Source organism: Aquarana catesbeiana, linkage group LG05 (genome assembly GCF_042186555.1).
Source record: "Aquarana catesbeiana isolate 2022-GZ linkage group LG05, ASM4218655v1, whole genome shotgun sequence".
Lineage (NCBI taxonomy): Eukaryota > Metazoa > Chordata > Amphibia > Anura > Ranidae > Aquarana > Aquarana catesbeiana.
Genome location: NC_133328.1, coordinates 7,485,374 through 7,501,143, shown reverse-complemented (window position 1 = coordinate 7,501,143; position 15,770 = coordinate 7,485,374). Strand labels below are relative to the sequence as shown.

Below are 15,770 nucleotides of genomic sequence, written 5' to 3'. Positions count from 1 at the left end.
GGTATCCATCAAAAAAAAAAAAAAACTCAATTCGAATCGTGAATCAAATTTTTTTTAATAAAATCCCAGATTTTTTTTTTTTTTGGAGAAAATCGCCCAGCTCTACTCACAGATAGAGCTCCGCCTCATCTCCTAGAACAGTGTTTCTCAACTTTTTACGGTTAAGTACCCCTGCAAGTCTAAAAAAATTTTCCTAAGTACCCTTGTCTCGAGAAAGTGATGGGCACCGATAGGGGATACTGATGAGGCTACACAGATAGGGGGGCACTGATGAGGCTGCACTGATAGGAGCCACTGATGAGGCTGCACTGATAGGAGCCACTGATGAGGCTGCACTGATAGGAGCCACTGATGAGGCTGCACTGATAGGAGCCACTGATGAGGCTGCACTGATAGGAGCCACTGATGAGGATGCACTGATAGGAGCCACTGATGAGGCTGCACTGATAGAAGCCACTGATGAGGCTGCACTGATAGAAGCCACTGATGAGGCTGCACTGATAGGAGCCACTGATGAGGCTGCACTGATAGAAGCCACTGATGAGGCTGCACTGATAGGAGCCACTGATGAGGCTGCACTGATAGGAGCCACTGATGAGGCTGCATTGATAGGAGCCACTGATGAGGCTGCATTGATAGGAGCCACTGATGAGGCTGCATTGATAGGAGCCACTGATGAGGCTGCATTGATAGGAGCCACTGATGAGGCTGCGCTGATAGGAGCCACTGATGAGGCTGCATTGATAGGGGGAACTGATGAGGGGGCATTGACAGGTGGCACAGATTAGGCTGCACTGATAGAGGCCACTGATGAGGCACAATTCCAAATGACACCAATCATGGGGCACAATCTCTTCCAAAAACACAAACGATGGGGCACAATTCCTCCCAATGGCACCAACAATGGGGCCCCAATGACACCAAAGATGGGGCGCAACTCCTACCAATGACACCAACCATGGGGCACGATTCCTCCCAATGACACCAACGATGGGGCCCAATGACACCAAAGATGTGGCGCAAATCCTACCAATGACACCAACGACATGTCGCAATTACCTTCACTGACACCAAAGATGGGGCATTCTTTACTCCAACTGATGCCGGGCCATTTTCTACTCCATATGGCCACAATCCGGCCCCCCCTAAAGTCTGAAGGAAAGTGAACTTGCCCTTTGTTTGGAAAGTCTGGTCTAGGCCATGCCGCCTGACGCGTTTTGTCCCGCCCTAGAGCTTATTCATGGAGGTAGCTCCATGACTAAGCCCCGGGGAGGTGTGAAAACGCATCACTGGACATGGCCCAGATGAAGTGCGCTGAGGCTGCTACCATCTATCCATCGCACATGTTCCATATCCCCATCACATGCCTGACAAAGGGATTCTTCAGGACTCCGAAATGTTGCACTCTCTTTTTTATGATGTGATCATACTTCAATAAAAACAGTTTTGGACTCAATCTTACACTTTGATACCATCTATCTGGCAGAGTTTACTATGGTTTGCGGTCACCGGAACGTTCTTGAAGCCTTCACAGTATGATTTGAGTCGGGGTGGACTTGGTTTCAGCCGGCACCTTTCAATGGAGCCCACCGAGCTGAACTTGGGAAGCCTGAGCGGAGATCCCAAGTTGAATTTAATTCCAAAATGAACCTACCTGCTGCACATGCTCGGCTCAGGGATGACCTAACTCATGTGCGGGGGTGATGTCATTCTGCACCGACCAATCAAGACAGCTGAAGACTGGCACTCGGAAGAAGCCTGGGAGAAGATGCTGGCGCAAGCAGAGGTACGTATTGCAGACTTTAGTTCTGCTTCCACCCTCCAGTTAAAGCAACATACTAATGACATGTTTACATAAAACACTTGTCCATTTTCTTTATATACCTCATCTTAAACCCAGTGATATGATCACTATGTCCCTATTCTTTCCTATGCAATTCAGACAGATCGGGGAGGAGTTATGCAAACATTGAAAATGTCTTAATGGGTGGCTGTCAGTCTGGAGGAGTGAGTGTTCCCAGGCAGGCTGCATTTGCATGTAGACCGTCCACACATGAATTTGTATACTGGAGATTTGTGGAATTATTTAGGTGCATATTAAATCAACAGAAAAAAATTGAAAAAATGTTAATTTTATTAATGCATAAAAACAATGCAATTGCATTAGTAAAAAAAAATATAGTACAGTCCTTAAAGGTACAGCACGATGGTGTGATTCCCAACATGTTTCGCCCTAAAATGAGGCTTCCTCAGGGAAGCTGCAAGATGAATAACAGAGCCTTCCCAAGATATATTGCAATAGATAATGGTTCAGGGCAGGCAATCAAAGGAGGCATGAAAGGACCAGAGTTTGATTTGCAAAAAAATTGAACACGAGGATGAGAAACTCCTATTTGGGGTCACTAAGTACATGATCTGAGGTCCTGTAAGGAGTATGTATGGCTTCTCATGGTTTCCAGACTCTCTAGTCCTTTTATGCCTCCTATGATTGCCTGCAGTCCAGTTTCTGGTCTTATGGTGTCTGCCTGACCCCCCTTGAACCAATATCAATTGCAATATATCTTGGGAAGGCTCCGATATTCATTTGGACAGCGTCCTCTGAGGAAGCCCCATTTTAGGGCGAAACATGTTGGGAACCCCACCATTGTGCTGTACCTTTAAGGACTGTACTGTATGAGTCTTTTCTAATGCAATTGCATTGTTTTTATGTATTAATAACATTTCCATTTTTTTAATATTTTTTTCTATTGATTTAATATGCACCTAAACAATCCCACAAATTTCCAATATACGAATTAACTAAGGGAAGTAACGCTATATTGTTGGTATATTGTCCAGAAGCTGAGTCTCCATGATTGAAAAAACGAACATCCAATGAATGGGGTGCTTATTAGATCTTCTGTGAGTAAAAAAGGTGAACCGTGAAATAACAGCACACAAAAAAAGTGCACAGAGGGTACAGAATAGGACCAACTTGCGAAGAGGAAGGACTTCACTCCCTCAACACCCCGGGGTGCAAAGCTCCTGATAGGGGCGAGGCTCTCCAGGCCAAAGCCAGAGGGACCCCACTCCTTAGGGACCTGGGTCTTCAAGTACGTGATGAGGGCTCTCCAAAACAGAGGCCCCGGGTGGAAGCAGGAAAAAGACCTGAGGGCCACAGATCTTCCGTTCAACCCTGACAAACCTGCACATGCCACCTCTGTGCAAAAACAACAAACATGTGCAGTGTAAGTGCCTGTGATAAAGAACTTCAAAATCAACTGTAGTATCTGTTTTTGGGAGGAAGAAAGCTGGTGCCCTTTGAACAGGGAGGTAGCTGGTTAGTATTCCTCCTGATGTAAGGTGGAAACGATGGGAAGGAGACTTTTCCTCCGAGGTTGAATCAGGCCTGGTTTACCAGGTTTCTCCCCGGTCATCCACAGGGCTCTCCCTAAGTTCTAATGCCTTCCTGATTTGAATGGGGCTGCATTTGTCTGGCCTGGGGCTGAGAGGCTCAAGGAGCTCCAAGGAATATGTCTCCTGGGGGTGACGGAAAAACACTATTGGGCTGCACCACATCATTGGTGTTTCACCGGCACTTGGACAAGTCACCGCATGCCCTGATGTTGGGGGGGAAGTTCTTTGGCCTCAGTCCATCTGGAGGGGTCTGTCTTCAGGAGAGCTCCTCACCAAGTACTTTTTGGACTGGCTTCCGCTGGTTCCTAAGAAGTGACTTTGGCCTAGCTAGAACATGAAGGACCTTGCCTCTGTCAGGAGACTTGTGCCCCGGGGAGGTTCAGGGTTAGAGGCCATTTCTCTTTGGCAAATTGGCCTTTCTGTACCCTCTGTACACTTTTTTTGTTCACAGGGGTTTTCAACAAAGTACAGCACCGAGGATCTTAAAAAAAAAAAGTGGAACAAAAAGTGGCGTTTGCATTTCACAAGCCGGGCTTTCAGGCTGGGGAAAAATTGTGCTGGACCTCCTCCAGCCAGGAAACGAGGTGGGCTCTATCTGACTTGCTGCAGCTTCTATTGCACATTGTGGCGGGTACCAGAAATAGCCACAGCTTCAAGTGGCTCATTTCCAAAAAATAAATAAGATTAAGGAGACGTGATTACACATTTCTAAATGGAGAACTTCACAAAAGGATGGAGCCTGCTGATGGCCCACATCACATGATAAGAGGAAGGATGAGATGTAATGTACAGATGTGACACATAGATGGCTTATCAATTCCTCCCCGAGTCGTAAATTCAGCATGATTTAATCTGCCTGTCCCCTTATCATATTATGCTAAGCAGAACCTCAAATACAATGTGACGACGTGTGAGTAAGGGAACCCATGGTTACCGAGGTAATGCTTGGAGCTGACGGCGGTGTGAAGTGGGTCGGATCGGATTTCTGAACCTGCTCGCTCCCAGTGATGAAGTTGGAGGTTTCACAACTTTTTTCCTGGACCCGCTGATGCAAATTCCAGCTGCTGCCGCCCAGGACACATGGACAGGGAAGGGAACACGTATGCTTGTGGCATCGGGAGAGGTTACTGTTGGGCGAACAGATGGCGCTCGCTTATAAATTCCCGGGCGCCGTCACATGGACAGGAATGTTCTAGATCCCAAAATGTATGGTCACATGACATCGCCCTGAGAACTCGTCTCCATTGGCATTGAAAATTAAACTCTTGCAAACGCTTTGAAAAACGCACTTGTGTTCTGTTGGCGCCATGGTGTGTTTTCTTAACGCTTAGGTTGGGAACTTGTAGGGGTTGGTAAGCCGATTTCTGCATTATCATTTTTGAATTCTGCATTGCATTTTTTTTTTGGCCACTTATTTAGAGTGTTCACTGAAGTTTATAAAAAATAAAGAAATAAAATGGTAAACCAACACCACACAGCCCCCCACCCCCAGTACCACCCCCTGGTTCCCGTTTCCAGGGGTATCGGCCAGGTATGGTAAATACTTAGTTACATTGGTCCAAGCTTGAACAATGTAACTACATATACCGGTACCATTAACTCATCTTTAATGGTTAGTGACACGGCTAAATTTGGTCTAGGCATCTTGGTTTCAGTGAGGGTGAACCTGCCATTCATCCAGTTGCCCGCATGCTCCACCCAGAGTAGCCCCTTTTGACCTTTACTCTTCACTTTTTCAGGGCTTGTATTCACTGCTGACAAAGGGTGGATTTAATTTTTTTTTAACCCAAGCTTGAATTGTCCAATAACCACCTTCATGGCCATGATAATTTAAAGTAGGGATCGACCGATTATCGGGAGGGCCGATTATTGCAGGCTGATATCAGCATTTTCCGAAAAATTGGTATCGGTCACAAACTAGACCGATATTACCGATACTGGTCTCCGCGGGCCGTGGCCATCTTTTTTGGGGCTCAAAAGCCTGCAGACCCATTGCGCAGGGGCGCGCGGCACACACACAACGTTTCTATGCCTCCGCGCACTGGGCCTAAGGTTTTGAGTCTGACAGGACTCCCTCGCCTCGATATTCATACGGACATGCCAGCCAGGCCAGCCAGCACCCAGCACCCAGCCACCCACAGCATGGTGCCAGGCCACTGAGGCCAGCCACCCAGCAGCCAACCACCCACAGCAAGATGCCAGGCCACTGAGGTGAGCCAGCCAGCAGCCACCCACCCACAGAAAGGCCAGCAGCCACCCACCCACAGCAAGGTGCCAGGCCAGCCAGCAGCCACCCACCCACAGCAAGGTGTCAGGCCAGCCAGCAGCCACCCACCCACAGCAAGGTGCCAGGCAACTGAGGCCAGCCAGCAGCCAGTCACCCACCCATAGCAAGGTGCCAGGCCAGCCAACAGCCACCCACCCACAGCAAGGCCAGCAGCCACCCACCCACAGCAAGGTGCCAGGCCACTGAGGCCAGCCAGCAGCCACCCACCCACAGCAAGGTGACATCCAGCAGACACCCACCCACTGACAGCAAGGTGCCAGGCCACTGACGCCAGCCAGCAGCCACCCACCCACAGCAAGGAGCCTGGCCAGCCAGCAGCCACCCACCCACAGCAAGGTGCCAGCCAGGCCTCGTTCATCACACCATGGTGCACTGTAGACAGAGATGTCAGTTTTGAAATCTTTTCTCCCATCAGTTTTCATGCAGGTATGGTGTGAAGAACGAACCCTTAGGCCCGGTTCACACCTATGCGCCTTACACCGCATCCAATTGGCATGACATTTTAAAATACGTTCATTTGAATGAGGCTGGTTCACATATGTGCGTTGCATTCGCACTCCGCATTGCCCAAAAAACCGTGTGCGTTTTCTGGGCATTGCAGTACGAATTGCAAGCACATTATCCTCTATGGGAACGCATCTTATTCACAGATGCATTCCGTTGTGAACAGGATAAAATCCTGATGTAAACCTGACCTGATCCTGATCAAAAACTAACAAGAAACTCTAAACAATTACTTTGTCAATTAGCTGTGAAAACGGAGCTTCAATTTGCACCGCACGTGTGAACCCAGCCTTAATGTTTAATCTTAATAAACATTAACATGTTCAGTTTATAGCAGATTTGTGCCTAAAATTGTTGTTATTTTTGAAAAGTTTAAATGTACAAAATATCAGCACATAATATCGGCTAGAGAGGTGGCCAAAATATCGGTATTGTATCGTCACCGAAAAAAACGATATCGGTCGATTCCTGTTCACCTTTTCAGAAAAATGAAAAAGGAGAACTAGCAGCACCCTTCCCAAAATGGGAGGTGTTCAGTAAAGGAAAACCTGGCGGCTGTACCCCATATGATAAAGCCAAGACATTTAGAAAGGTTTGGTCCCCTTGGATTACTCACTATGTCCCTGGCGACTTTATTGATTCTTTATGGACAATCTAACATATACCTGGTATGGTAGGAAATGGTTCTGAGTGTGGTGGGGTTCTAACTGGTCTTGCTCCATTCCCTTACCCCAACCCTTCCACTCCCTCCTCCCACTCTTTTTTTTTTTTTTCTTTCTTTCTAGCCCCTTTTATGAATGATCTAAGGGCTCAGTTACATGTGATTTTGGTCTTTGAAGGAGCGACCAGCGTTTGGATCACTCACAATGCGATTCGCAACAGCATTTGACAAGTGGTGAGTGTAGCGGGAGTCACTTTGGGCGGGGGGCCCATGGAACCCAGAATCCCTTGGAGTGGTTGAGAAATCCACATTTCAGCTCCCCATGCACCTCCTATGTCTTAAGCCACCCTGTGTCTATTAGGGGCACAGGGGGATTGAGAAAATTATGGAACATTGTAAGAGTTTTGTAGATTGTTGCCATGCCATCTGCAATCCCTGATTAATCAAAGCTTTGCTTAGATATGGATTTCATGGTCTTCAATGTAGGAGCCAGTCCGTCTGCTACTCGGGGCTATTGTCTGAAGGTGTCCTGTGTTTATACTTATGATAATGTGTATTGTAGTTTGTGAGCTAGAAGACGACAAGTCTGACCTGGAAGGTCAAACCTCGGAGTCACCTAGGCTGGTTAAATAACTAGTTAATTAGCTCATGTTAATTTATGTTTCTGGTTACAGTTTGTATTGTTAGGGTCATATGATCAGAAGGGGGGAACCTCCTTCTCAAGTGTATAAAAGCCTCTATTCTTGTTCCAATAAACAGTTCCGGATTTGCAGCCAAACAAGTCCTGTCTAGTTCTTGGTTGTAATATGCGGCTATAATATCTGATATCCATATTCAGACTGGAGGAAGCGGTATATGACGGAAGCACTCAAGCGGAGTGTGGGACGTTCCATTACAGTGGGGAGGGGTTGTATCGCCTCCTCATGACCTGCTTTAAGCCCTAGTTTGCCTCACTAGCACGCCACAGCCGAATGCATAACACATGGTTGCAGAACAGCTCCAAACACGTAAATGGGTTATGTTCTGTGGGTGCTATGCCCGCCAAAAGTGACAAGTGGTAATATTACTGCCACGGACGTGAAGCAAAACTACATGTGTACACCTTCAGCCATTGCCTCTGCAGCTAAAGGGTGCAGTAACGTGTGGTTCAACTGCAGAGTTTTTCTGCCCCCCCCAACCTCAAGTGTGGACACGCCCTCGCTCTTCTTTCTTAGGCTCAATAATCGCACCTGGATTTTATATACAGAGGTGTAGATGGAGGACGTATGCTATAAGTAAGGCTTCGGCCGAAGCGCGTTAGAATTTCATGATGTTGCAGTTGCTGTAAATGCTCAATAACGTTCCATAAGGAAGAAGCATTTGGGTTGCCCGCTTTTAGAGCTCATGTAGACGGAGGACCCCCAGCCATTGTAGATTTCAGATTATGTTTAAACTGCATTATCTCTTCCCTGAGCATGGATCTTCTTCCTATACAGCACAGAGCTCCCTACCTTGGATGTTCTTTGTTTACATGCAGTGCTGTAGGAAATCTTAAAAAAAAAAAAAAAAAAAAAAAAACACAGACGGGAAAATACTCAAATCCAATGAATGATAGGAAGGCCAGGGACCCTCAGGCTGGGGGGGAAAGGGCTAGATCAGGGGTCACCAAACATTTCAGTACAAGGGTCACATCATAGATTTTACAAATATATGAATGATAAATGAAGGAGTATGTTTTATTTGGTTCTTTACTGAAATTAGCTTGATATGAACATAAGAAAGAACTTAAGCAATACAAAGTCCCTCTTCCATCGGGGTCCACATTAGAACCCCCCCTTCCATTTAGGTGTCCCCTCTTACATCAGCAATACCATTAGAACCCCCATTCCATCAGGGTCCACCTCAGGAGTCCCCTCTTAGATCAGGGTTCCCATTAAGAGTCTACTCTTACATCGTCATCCCCATCAGAGTGCCCCTTATATCAGTGCCCCCAAAAGAGACCCTGCTTACATTAGGCTCCCACTTACACCAGGATCCCCCTCAGAGTTCCCGCATTACATTAGTGTCCCCATTAGTGTTCCCTATTACATTAGTGTCCCCACAAGTGCCCCCATCAGATTCCCCCATTACAAGAGTCCCCATCAGAGCCCCCATTACATTAGCGTCCCCCATCAGAGCCCCCCCCCATTACATTAGTGTCCCCATCAGAGCCCCCCCATTACATTATTGTCTCCATCAGAGCCCCCCCATTACATTAGTGTCCCCGATTACATTATTGTCCCCAACAGTGTCCCCCATTACATAAGTGTCATCATCAGTGTCCCCCGTTACAATAGTGTCCCCATCGGTGTCCTCCATTACATAAGTGTCATCATCAGTGTCCCCCGTTACAATAGTGTACCCCCATTACATTAGTGTCCCTATCAGAGTTCCCACATTACAATAGTGTCCCCATCAAAGTCCCCCCCCCCCGTTACATTAGTGTCCCCATCAGAGTTCCCCCATTACATTAGTGTCCCCATCAGTGTCCCCCATTACATTAGTGTCCCCATCAGTGCCCCCCATTACATTAGTGTCCCCCATTAGAGGACCCCCTAACATCTGGGTGCCCATCAGAGCCCCCCTTACATCAGGGTCTCCATTAGCGTAGACCAATTGGTCTGCATCCTCAATCGGGGCACATCATCTGAGAGCTGCATAAAATCTTATAACAGGCTGGATGAGGTCCATGGGTCATAGTTTGGAGACCTCTGGGCTATATGATGATGATTGTCCTCCTGCCAGGAAATGAGGCCGGTTCTATTTGACTTACCGCACTTTCCAATGCACATTGTGAGAAGCTCACAGTGTGCAGTGAAATCAGAGGAAACCCTTTCAGTATAGGAGAGAAGTCGGTACAACTGTGCAAGACTAAAAAGAACAGCTTTTAATCTCTACTGTCCACCATTCGGTGGGCCCCAGGGATAGCAACAAACAGACCCATCTTCCCCCCCCCCCCCCCCCCAGAACAAGCGGCAGGAACGAGGCCGGCCCGAGGACAGGAAATAACACGGGGGAAGCGGCTGAGGAGCTAATAATAAATCTCCAGCTCGCTCACAACGATCTGGAACTCTTATTAAGTAAATTAATTTAAGTTAATTTAACTTGATCATGACTGGCGATCAGGCTGATTTACAGAGGAGGAAATTGCATTAGGAAAGGCCGCGTTCGGGCCGGCAGGAGAAAGGAGGGAAAATTAGATCCACTTAGCCGGGTGAATTAATATGGAAATAGCAGGTGTAAATTTAACCTTATCGAGAGAGCGAAAATTATCTTCATAAATTTGCCCAAATGGTTCCCGAGCTGCTTATAAATCTATTTAAAACAAAAATATTACTGAAAAAAATGTCGTAAAATTAATTTAAAATATACTTTTATCTATTTCCTGTAGGAGCGGGTCCGGGGGGGGGGGGGAGGGGGGAGGACTTCCAGAGATTTTTAAGATTTGAAGGGAAAAAGAACAAAGCAACTTAACCCAACGAGAGCCGGAGCTGTGCCTGCTATGTGTTTTAAATGGCAGGGACTTATTCTCCACCAGAGAATGCTTTGTGAAAGTCACATTCACCGCTTTGTAAATGGACCCACAATTGTGGCACCAACCATGATCAACCACAAGAAGTTTGCCTAAAGCAAAAGCTACCACTTCTTGTTGATTGTTTTTTTTTTTTGCTAGTATTTGTATATAAAATGTTTTACAAATAAACATTTAATATATTACACAACCCTGACCCAGGAGAGCACTATGGGTTTTCTACAGAGAAAGCAGAAGGTGTTTACTTTCAGATTCTCTCTTCTTAAATGGAAACTAGAACAGAACAGAGGCGTCTGATCACACATCTCGGACCTGTACTAAATACACGGATATCTTCTAAATACACCATATCGCCAAAAGTATTGGGACACCTGCGTTTACACGCACATGAACCTTAATGACATCCCAGTCTTAGTCCGTAGGGTTCAATATTGAGTTGGCCCAACCTTTTGCAGCTATAACAGCTTCAACTCTTCTGGGAAGGCCGTCCACAAGGTTTAGGGGTGTGTGTATTGGAATATTCGACCATTCTTGCAGAAGCGTATTTGTGAGGTCAGGCCCTGATGTTGGACAAGAAGGCCTGGGCTCACAGTCTCCTCTCTAATTTATCGCAAATGTGTTCTATCTGGTTGAGGTCAGGACTCTGTGAAGGCCAGTCAAGTTCCTCCAGCCCAAACTCGCTCATCCATGTCTTTATGGACCTTGCTTTGTGCACTGGTGCGCAGTCATGTTGGAACAGGAAGGGGCCATTCATCCCCATTCATGTCTTTACGGACCTTGCTTTGTGCACCGGTTCCAAATCATTTGGTGGAGGGGGGATTATGCTGTGGGGGGGAGGGGGGATTATGGTGTGGGGTTGTTTTTCAGGGGATGGGCTTGGCCCCTTAGTTCCAGTGAAGGGAACTCTTAAGGCGTCAGCATACCAAGACATTTTGGACAATTTCATGCCTCCAACTTTGTGGAAACAGTTTCTGGATAGTCTCTTCCTGTTCCAACATGACTGCCCACCAGTGCACAAAGCAAGGTCCATAAAGACATGGATGAGCGAGTTTGGGGTGGAGGAACCTGACTGGCCTGCACAGAGTCCTGACCTCAACCCGATTAATTGAAACGGAGGCTGCGAGCCAGGCCTTCTCGCCCAACATCAGTGCCTGACCTCACAAATGCGCTTCTGGAAGAATGGTCAAACATTCCCATAGACCAGGGGTCTTCAAACTATGGAACTCTAGTTGTTCAGGAACTACAATTCCCATCATGCCTAGTCATGTCTGTAAATGTCACAGTTTTTATAATGCCTCATGGGATGTGTAGTTAGGCAACAGCTGGCGGGCCAGTTTGGAGATCCCTGCCATAGACACGCTCCTAAACCTTGTGGACGGCCTTCCCAGAAGAGTTGAAGCTGTTATAGCTGCAAAGGGTGGGCCAACTCAATATTGAACCCTCCGGACTAAGACTGGGATGTCATTAAAGTTTATGTGCGTGTAAAGGCAGGCGTCCCAATACTTTTGGCAATATAGTGTATATTAAAGTGGTATTAAAGGCTTGGGTTTAAAAAAAAAATAATAATAACAAACATGTTATACTTAGCTGCTCTGTGCAGTGTTTTTGCACAGAACAACCCCGATTCTCCTCTTCTCCGGTTCCCCACAAGTGCGCCTGGCCCCTCCCTCCTGCCAAGTGCCCCCAACAGCAAGCAGCTTGCTATGGGGGAACCCGAGCAGGCTTGTTCCCCCGAGCTGCTGCTCTTCGTGTTCATTCACACACAGAGCGGCGGCTTGGCCCCCACCCCTCTCTCTCCTCATTGGCTCACTGCTGGGAATGACAGCAGTGGGAGACATGTCTAAGACAGTAAGGAGGGAGAGCCTTTAGAACCACTTTAAATACACTGCTATCTCCTGCACTGCTATCTACAGGGGAACTGATGAAGCCAGAAGGCAAAAACCAGGTTGGGATTTAACAGACCTGATATGTTTTATATCTTTTAGTAGGAGAGGGGACAATGAACTGGGAGATCCATTCCAAGTAAAAGAGTGAATTATGAAGATAGAGTACCATCATTAGTAACAAAGTGGTTAATGAATGGGGAGGCTTCATCTTTATTAGTAGATGTGTTCATGAACAAGAAGGAAAATGTTTAGTAAGAGAGGGGTTAATGATTAGGCGCAAAGGTGTTTATGAATGGGGAGATCTGTTTTTTTAAAGAAGAGGGGTTTATGAAAGTTGAGGTTCATCTGTAGGAAGAGAGGGGTTTCGTAAAAAGGGGGCTTAATGAATGGGTAGGCTTAACCTTTAGTAGGAGAGGTGTTCAGATACAGGAAGGAAAATGTTTACTAAAAAAATGGTTTATGAATAGAGAGTTTCCATATTTGGTAGAAGAGGGGTTTATGAATGGGGAGGCTCCATCTTTGGTAGAAGAGGGGTTTATGAATGAGGAGGCTCCATCTTTGGTAGAAGAGGAATTTATGAATGGGGAGGCTCCATCTTTGGTAGAAGAGGAAATTATGAATGGGGAGGCTGGCTCCATCTTTGGTAGAGGAGGAATTTATGAATGGGGAGGCTCCATCTTTGGTAGAAGAGGGGTTTATGAATCAGGAGGCTCCATCTTTGGTATAAGAGGGGTTTATGAATCAGGAGGCTCCATCTTTGGTAGAAGAGGGGTTTATGAATGGGGAGGCTCCATCTTTGGTAGAAAAGAGATTTATGAATGGCGAGGTTCCATCTTTGGTAGAAGAGGGGTTTATGAATCAGGAGGCTCCATCTTTGGTGGAAGAGGGGTTTATGAATGGGGAGGCTCCATCTTTGGTAGAAGAGGGGTTTATGAATCAGGAGGCTCCATCTTTGGTAGAAGAGGGGTTTATGAATCAGGAGGCTCCATCTTTGGTAGAAGAGGGGTTTATGAATGGGGAGGTTCCATCTTTGGTGGAAGAGGGGTTTATGAATGGGGAGGTTCCATCTTTGGTAGAAGCAGGATTTATGAATGGCGAGGTTCCATCTTTGGTAGAAGAGGGGTTTATGAATGGTGAGGTTCCATCTTTGGTGGAAGAGGGGTTTATGAATGGGGAGGTTCCATCTTTGGTAGAAGAGAAGTTTATGAATAGCGAGGTTCCATCTTTGGTAGAAGAGGGGTTTATGAACCTGGAGGTTCATTTTTAGTAGCAAAAGGGTTTGTGACTGGGGAAGTCCATTTTTAAAAAGGAGAAGGGTTTATTCTTGGGGAGGGTCATCTTTAGGAAAAGATGGGTTTGTAATCATGGAAGTTTCATGTTTAGTAGGGGGGGATTATGCGCATATAGGTCCCATCTTTAGTGGAAGAGTGGTTTATAAACAGGTCCCTCTTTAGTAGGAAAAGGGACTATTAATGTGGGGGTCCTCATTTTGCAGGGGAGGAGTTTATATGTTGGAAGATTTGATCCTTGGTAGTTGAAGTTTTTATAAATGGGACGCTCCATTTTGGGAAGGCAAGGAGTTTATGAATGAAGAGGTCAATCTTTAGTAAGAGAGAGGTTTATGAATGAGAAAGTCATTCTTTAGTAGGAGGGGGGTTTATGAATGAGGAGGTCAATCTTTAGTAGGAAAGGGGTTTAAGAACGAGGAGGTCAATCTTTACTAGGAGAAGGGTTTATGAATGAGGAGGTCAATCTTTAGTAGAAGGATTTAAGAATGAGGAGGTTAATCTTTAGTAGGAAAGGGGTTTATGAATGAGGTCAATCTTTAGTAGGAAAAGAGTTTATGAATGAGGATGTCAATCTTTAGTAGGAAAGGGGTTTAAAAATGAGGAGGTCAATCTTTAGTAGGAGAGGGGTTTATGAATGAGGTCAATCTTTAGTGGGAAAGGGTTTTATGAATGAGAAGGTCAATCTTCATTAGGAGAGGGGTTTAAGATTGAGGGAGTCAGTATTTAGAAGGAGAGGGGTTTAAGAATGAGGACAATCTTTAGTAGGAAAGGGGTTTATGAATGAGGATTTCAATCTTTAGTAGGAGAGGGTTTTAAGAATGACGAGGTCAATCTTTAGTAGGAGAGGGGTTTATGAATGAGGAGGTTAATTTTAAATAGGAGAGGGGTTTATGAATGAGGTCAATCTTTAGTAGGAGAGTGGTTTATGAATGAGAAGCTCAATCTTCAGTAGGAGAGTGGTTTAAGAATGAGGAGGTCAATCGTCAAGTTAATTTTTAGTAGCAAAGGGGTCTCTAAATGGAGAGGAAAATATTAAGTAGGAGAGGGATTAAAAAATGGGTAGGTCTATCTTTAGTAGGGAATCGAAATATGAAAAGGGAGGTCCCTTATTGTAGGAGTGCGGTTTAAGTAACATGGAGGTCCATTTTTAATAGGAAAAAAGATTTTTAAAAAAGGGAAGGTCCCTCTTCAGTAAGGGATGGAAATATGAACAGGGAGGTCCCTCTTAAGTGGAAGAGGGGTTTAAGTAACATGGGGGTCCATATTTATACGGAGAGGAGTTTTCTGAACTTGAAGCTCCATCCTTAGTAGCAGAGAGGTTATAAATTTGGATGTCTATCCTCAGCAGGAGTCTATAAACAAGGAGGTCCATCTTAAGTCGGGGAAAGGTTTGATGAAAGCTTTCTGAAGGACATAACAGAAGACAAGTTGCCTGTCCCGAGGATGAAGGAATAACATTCTTCGTACCGCCATGTGAAAGGTGTCAAAATGAGCAGCTGCTAATGCTTTAAGAAAACATGATGTTCTGAACAGTCTCTGACTTACATACAGCTCCTGTTCTGGACTTCTCACCCTTCTACTGGAGACCAGAAAAAAAAACACCAACATGAGCAACCCGGCCGAGCAATAAAAGGTCCCCTTATATCACAAGATGGGAGGGGCACTGTGCTAAAAGCAGCCAATCATCTCTAAACAATTCAATAACATTGCAGCTCTATGATTACACTGCAAGTGATGATTCCTGAACAAATCCAGCTCTCCGCGTTGGCAGCACAATGTTATACCGGGACAGCCATCAATGAAAGCAGAACATTTGACGATTCCATTTACAGCACAACTCACTACACTAAAAATGCTGCATACATTTAAAACACATTAAGGGCTCATTCACATAAGATTTACATAAAGAACATGTTTAAATACATTTTGATGGGTTTCCTCCATTTTTCCACCTTGCCATTTTACACTCATAAAGAGAAGGTCTGTAAAATGTACCTAAAATGCTTGCAAATTCCAAGTTCCCAAGTGACTTACAATCGTTTTAAAACATTTCTACAGAGATAGAAATAGCATAGTTCTGGATTCTCTTGCACCATACTGGTTCTAGTATCTTGGGAATGGGGCCAAATAGGGCTGGATTTAAAGTGATTGTAAACAATCACCTTGTAAAATATTCAGTACAAAATAGAAATGATTG

At 45.6% G+C, this 15,770-nt stretch overlaps 1 protein-coding gene across 1 annotated transcript in view; it reads right to left on the bottom strand.

Annotated features, from left to right (window-relative positions):
- Positions 1 to 15,770, bottom strand: part of ZC3H3 (zinc finger CCCH-type containing 3) — a 282,488-nt gene that overhangs the window by 159,369 nt on the left and 107,349 nt on the right. The window contains exon 5 of the mRNA XM_073632632.1: positions 15,041 to 15,149. Coding sequence (XP_073488733.1) covers positions 15,041 to 15,149 — 109 coding nt within the window. The remainder of the gene's footprint in view (positions 1 to 15,040; positions 15,150 to 15,770) is intronic.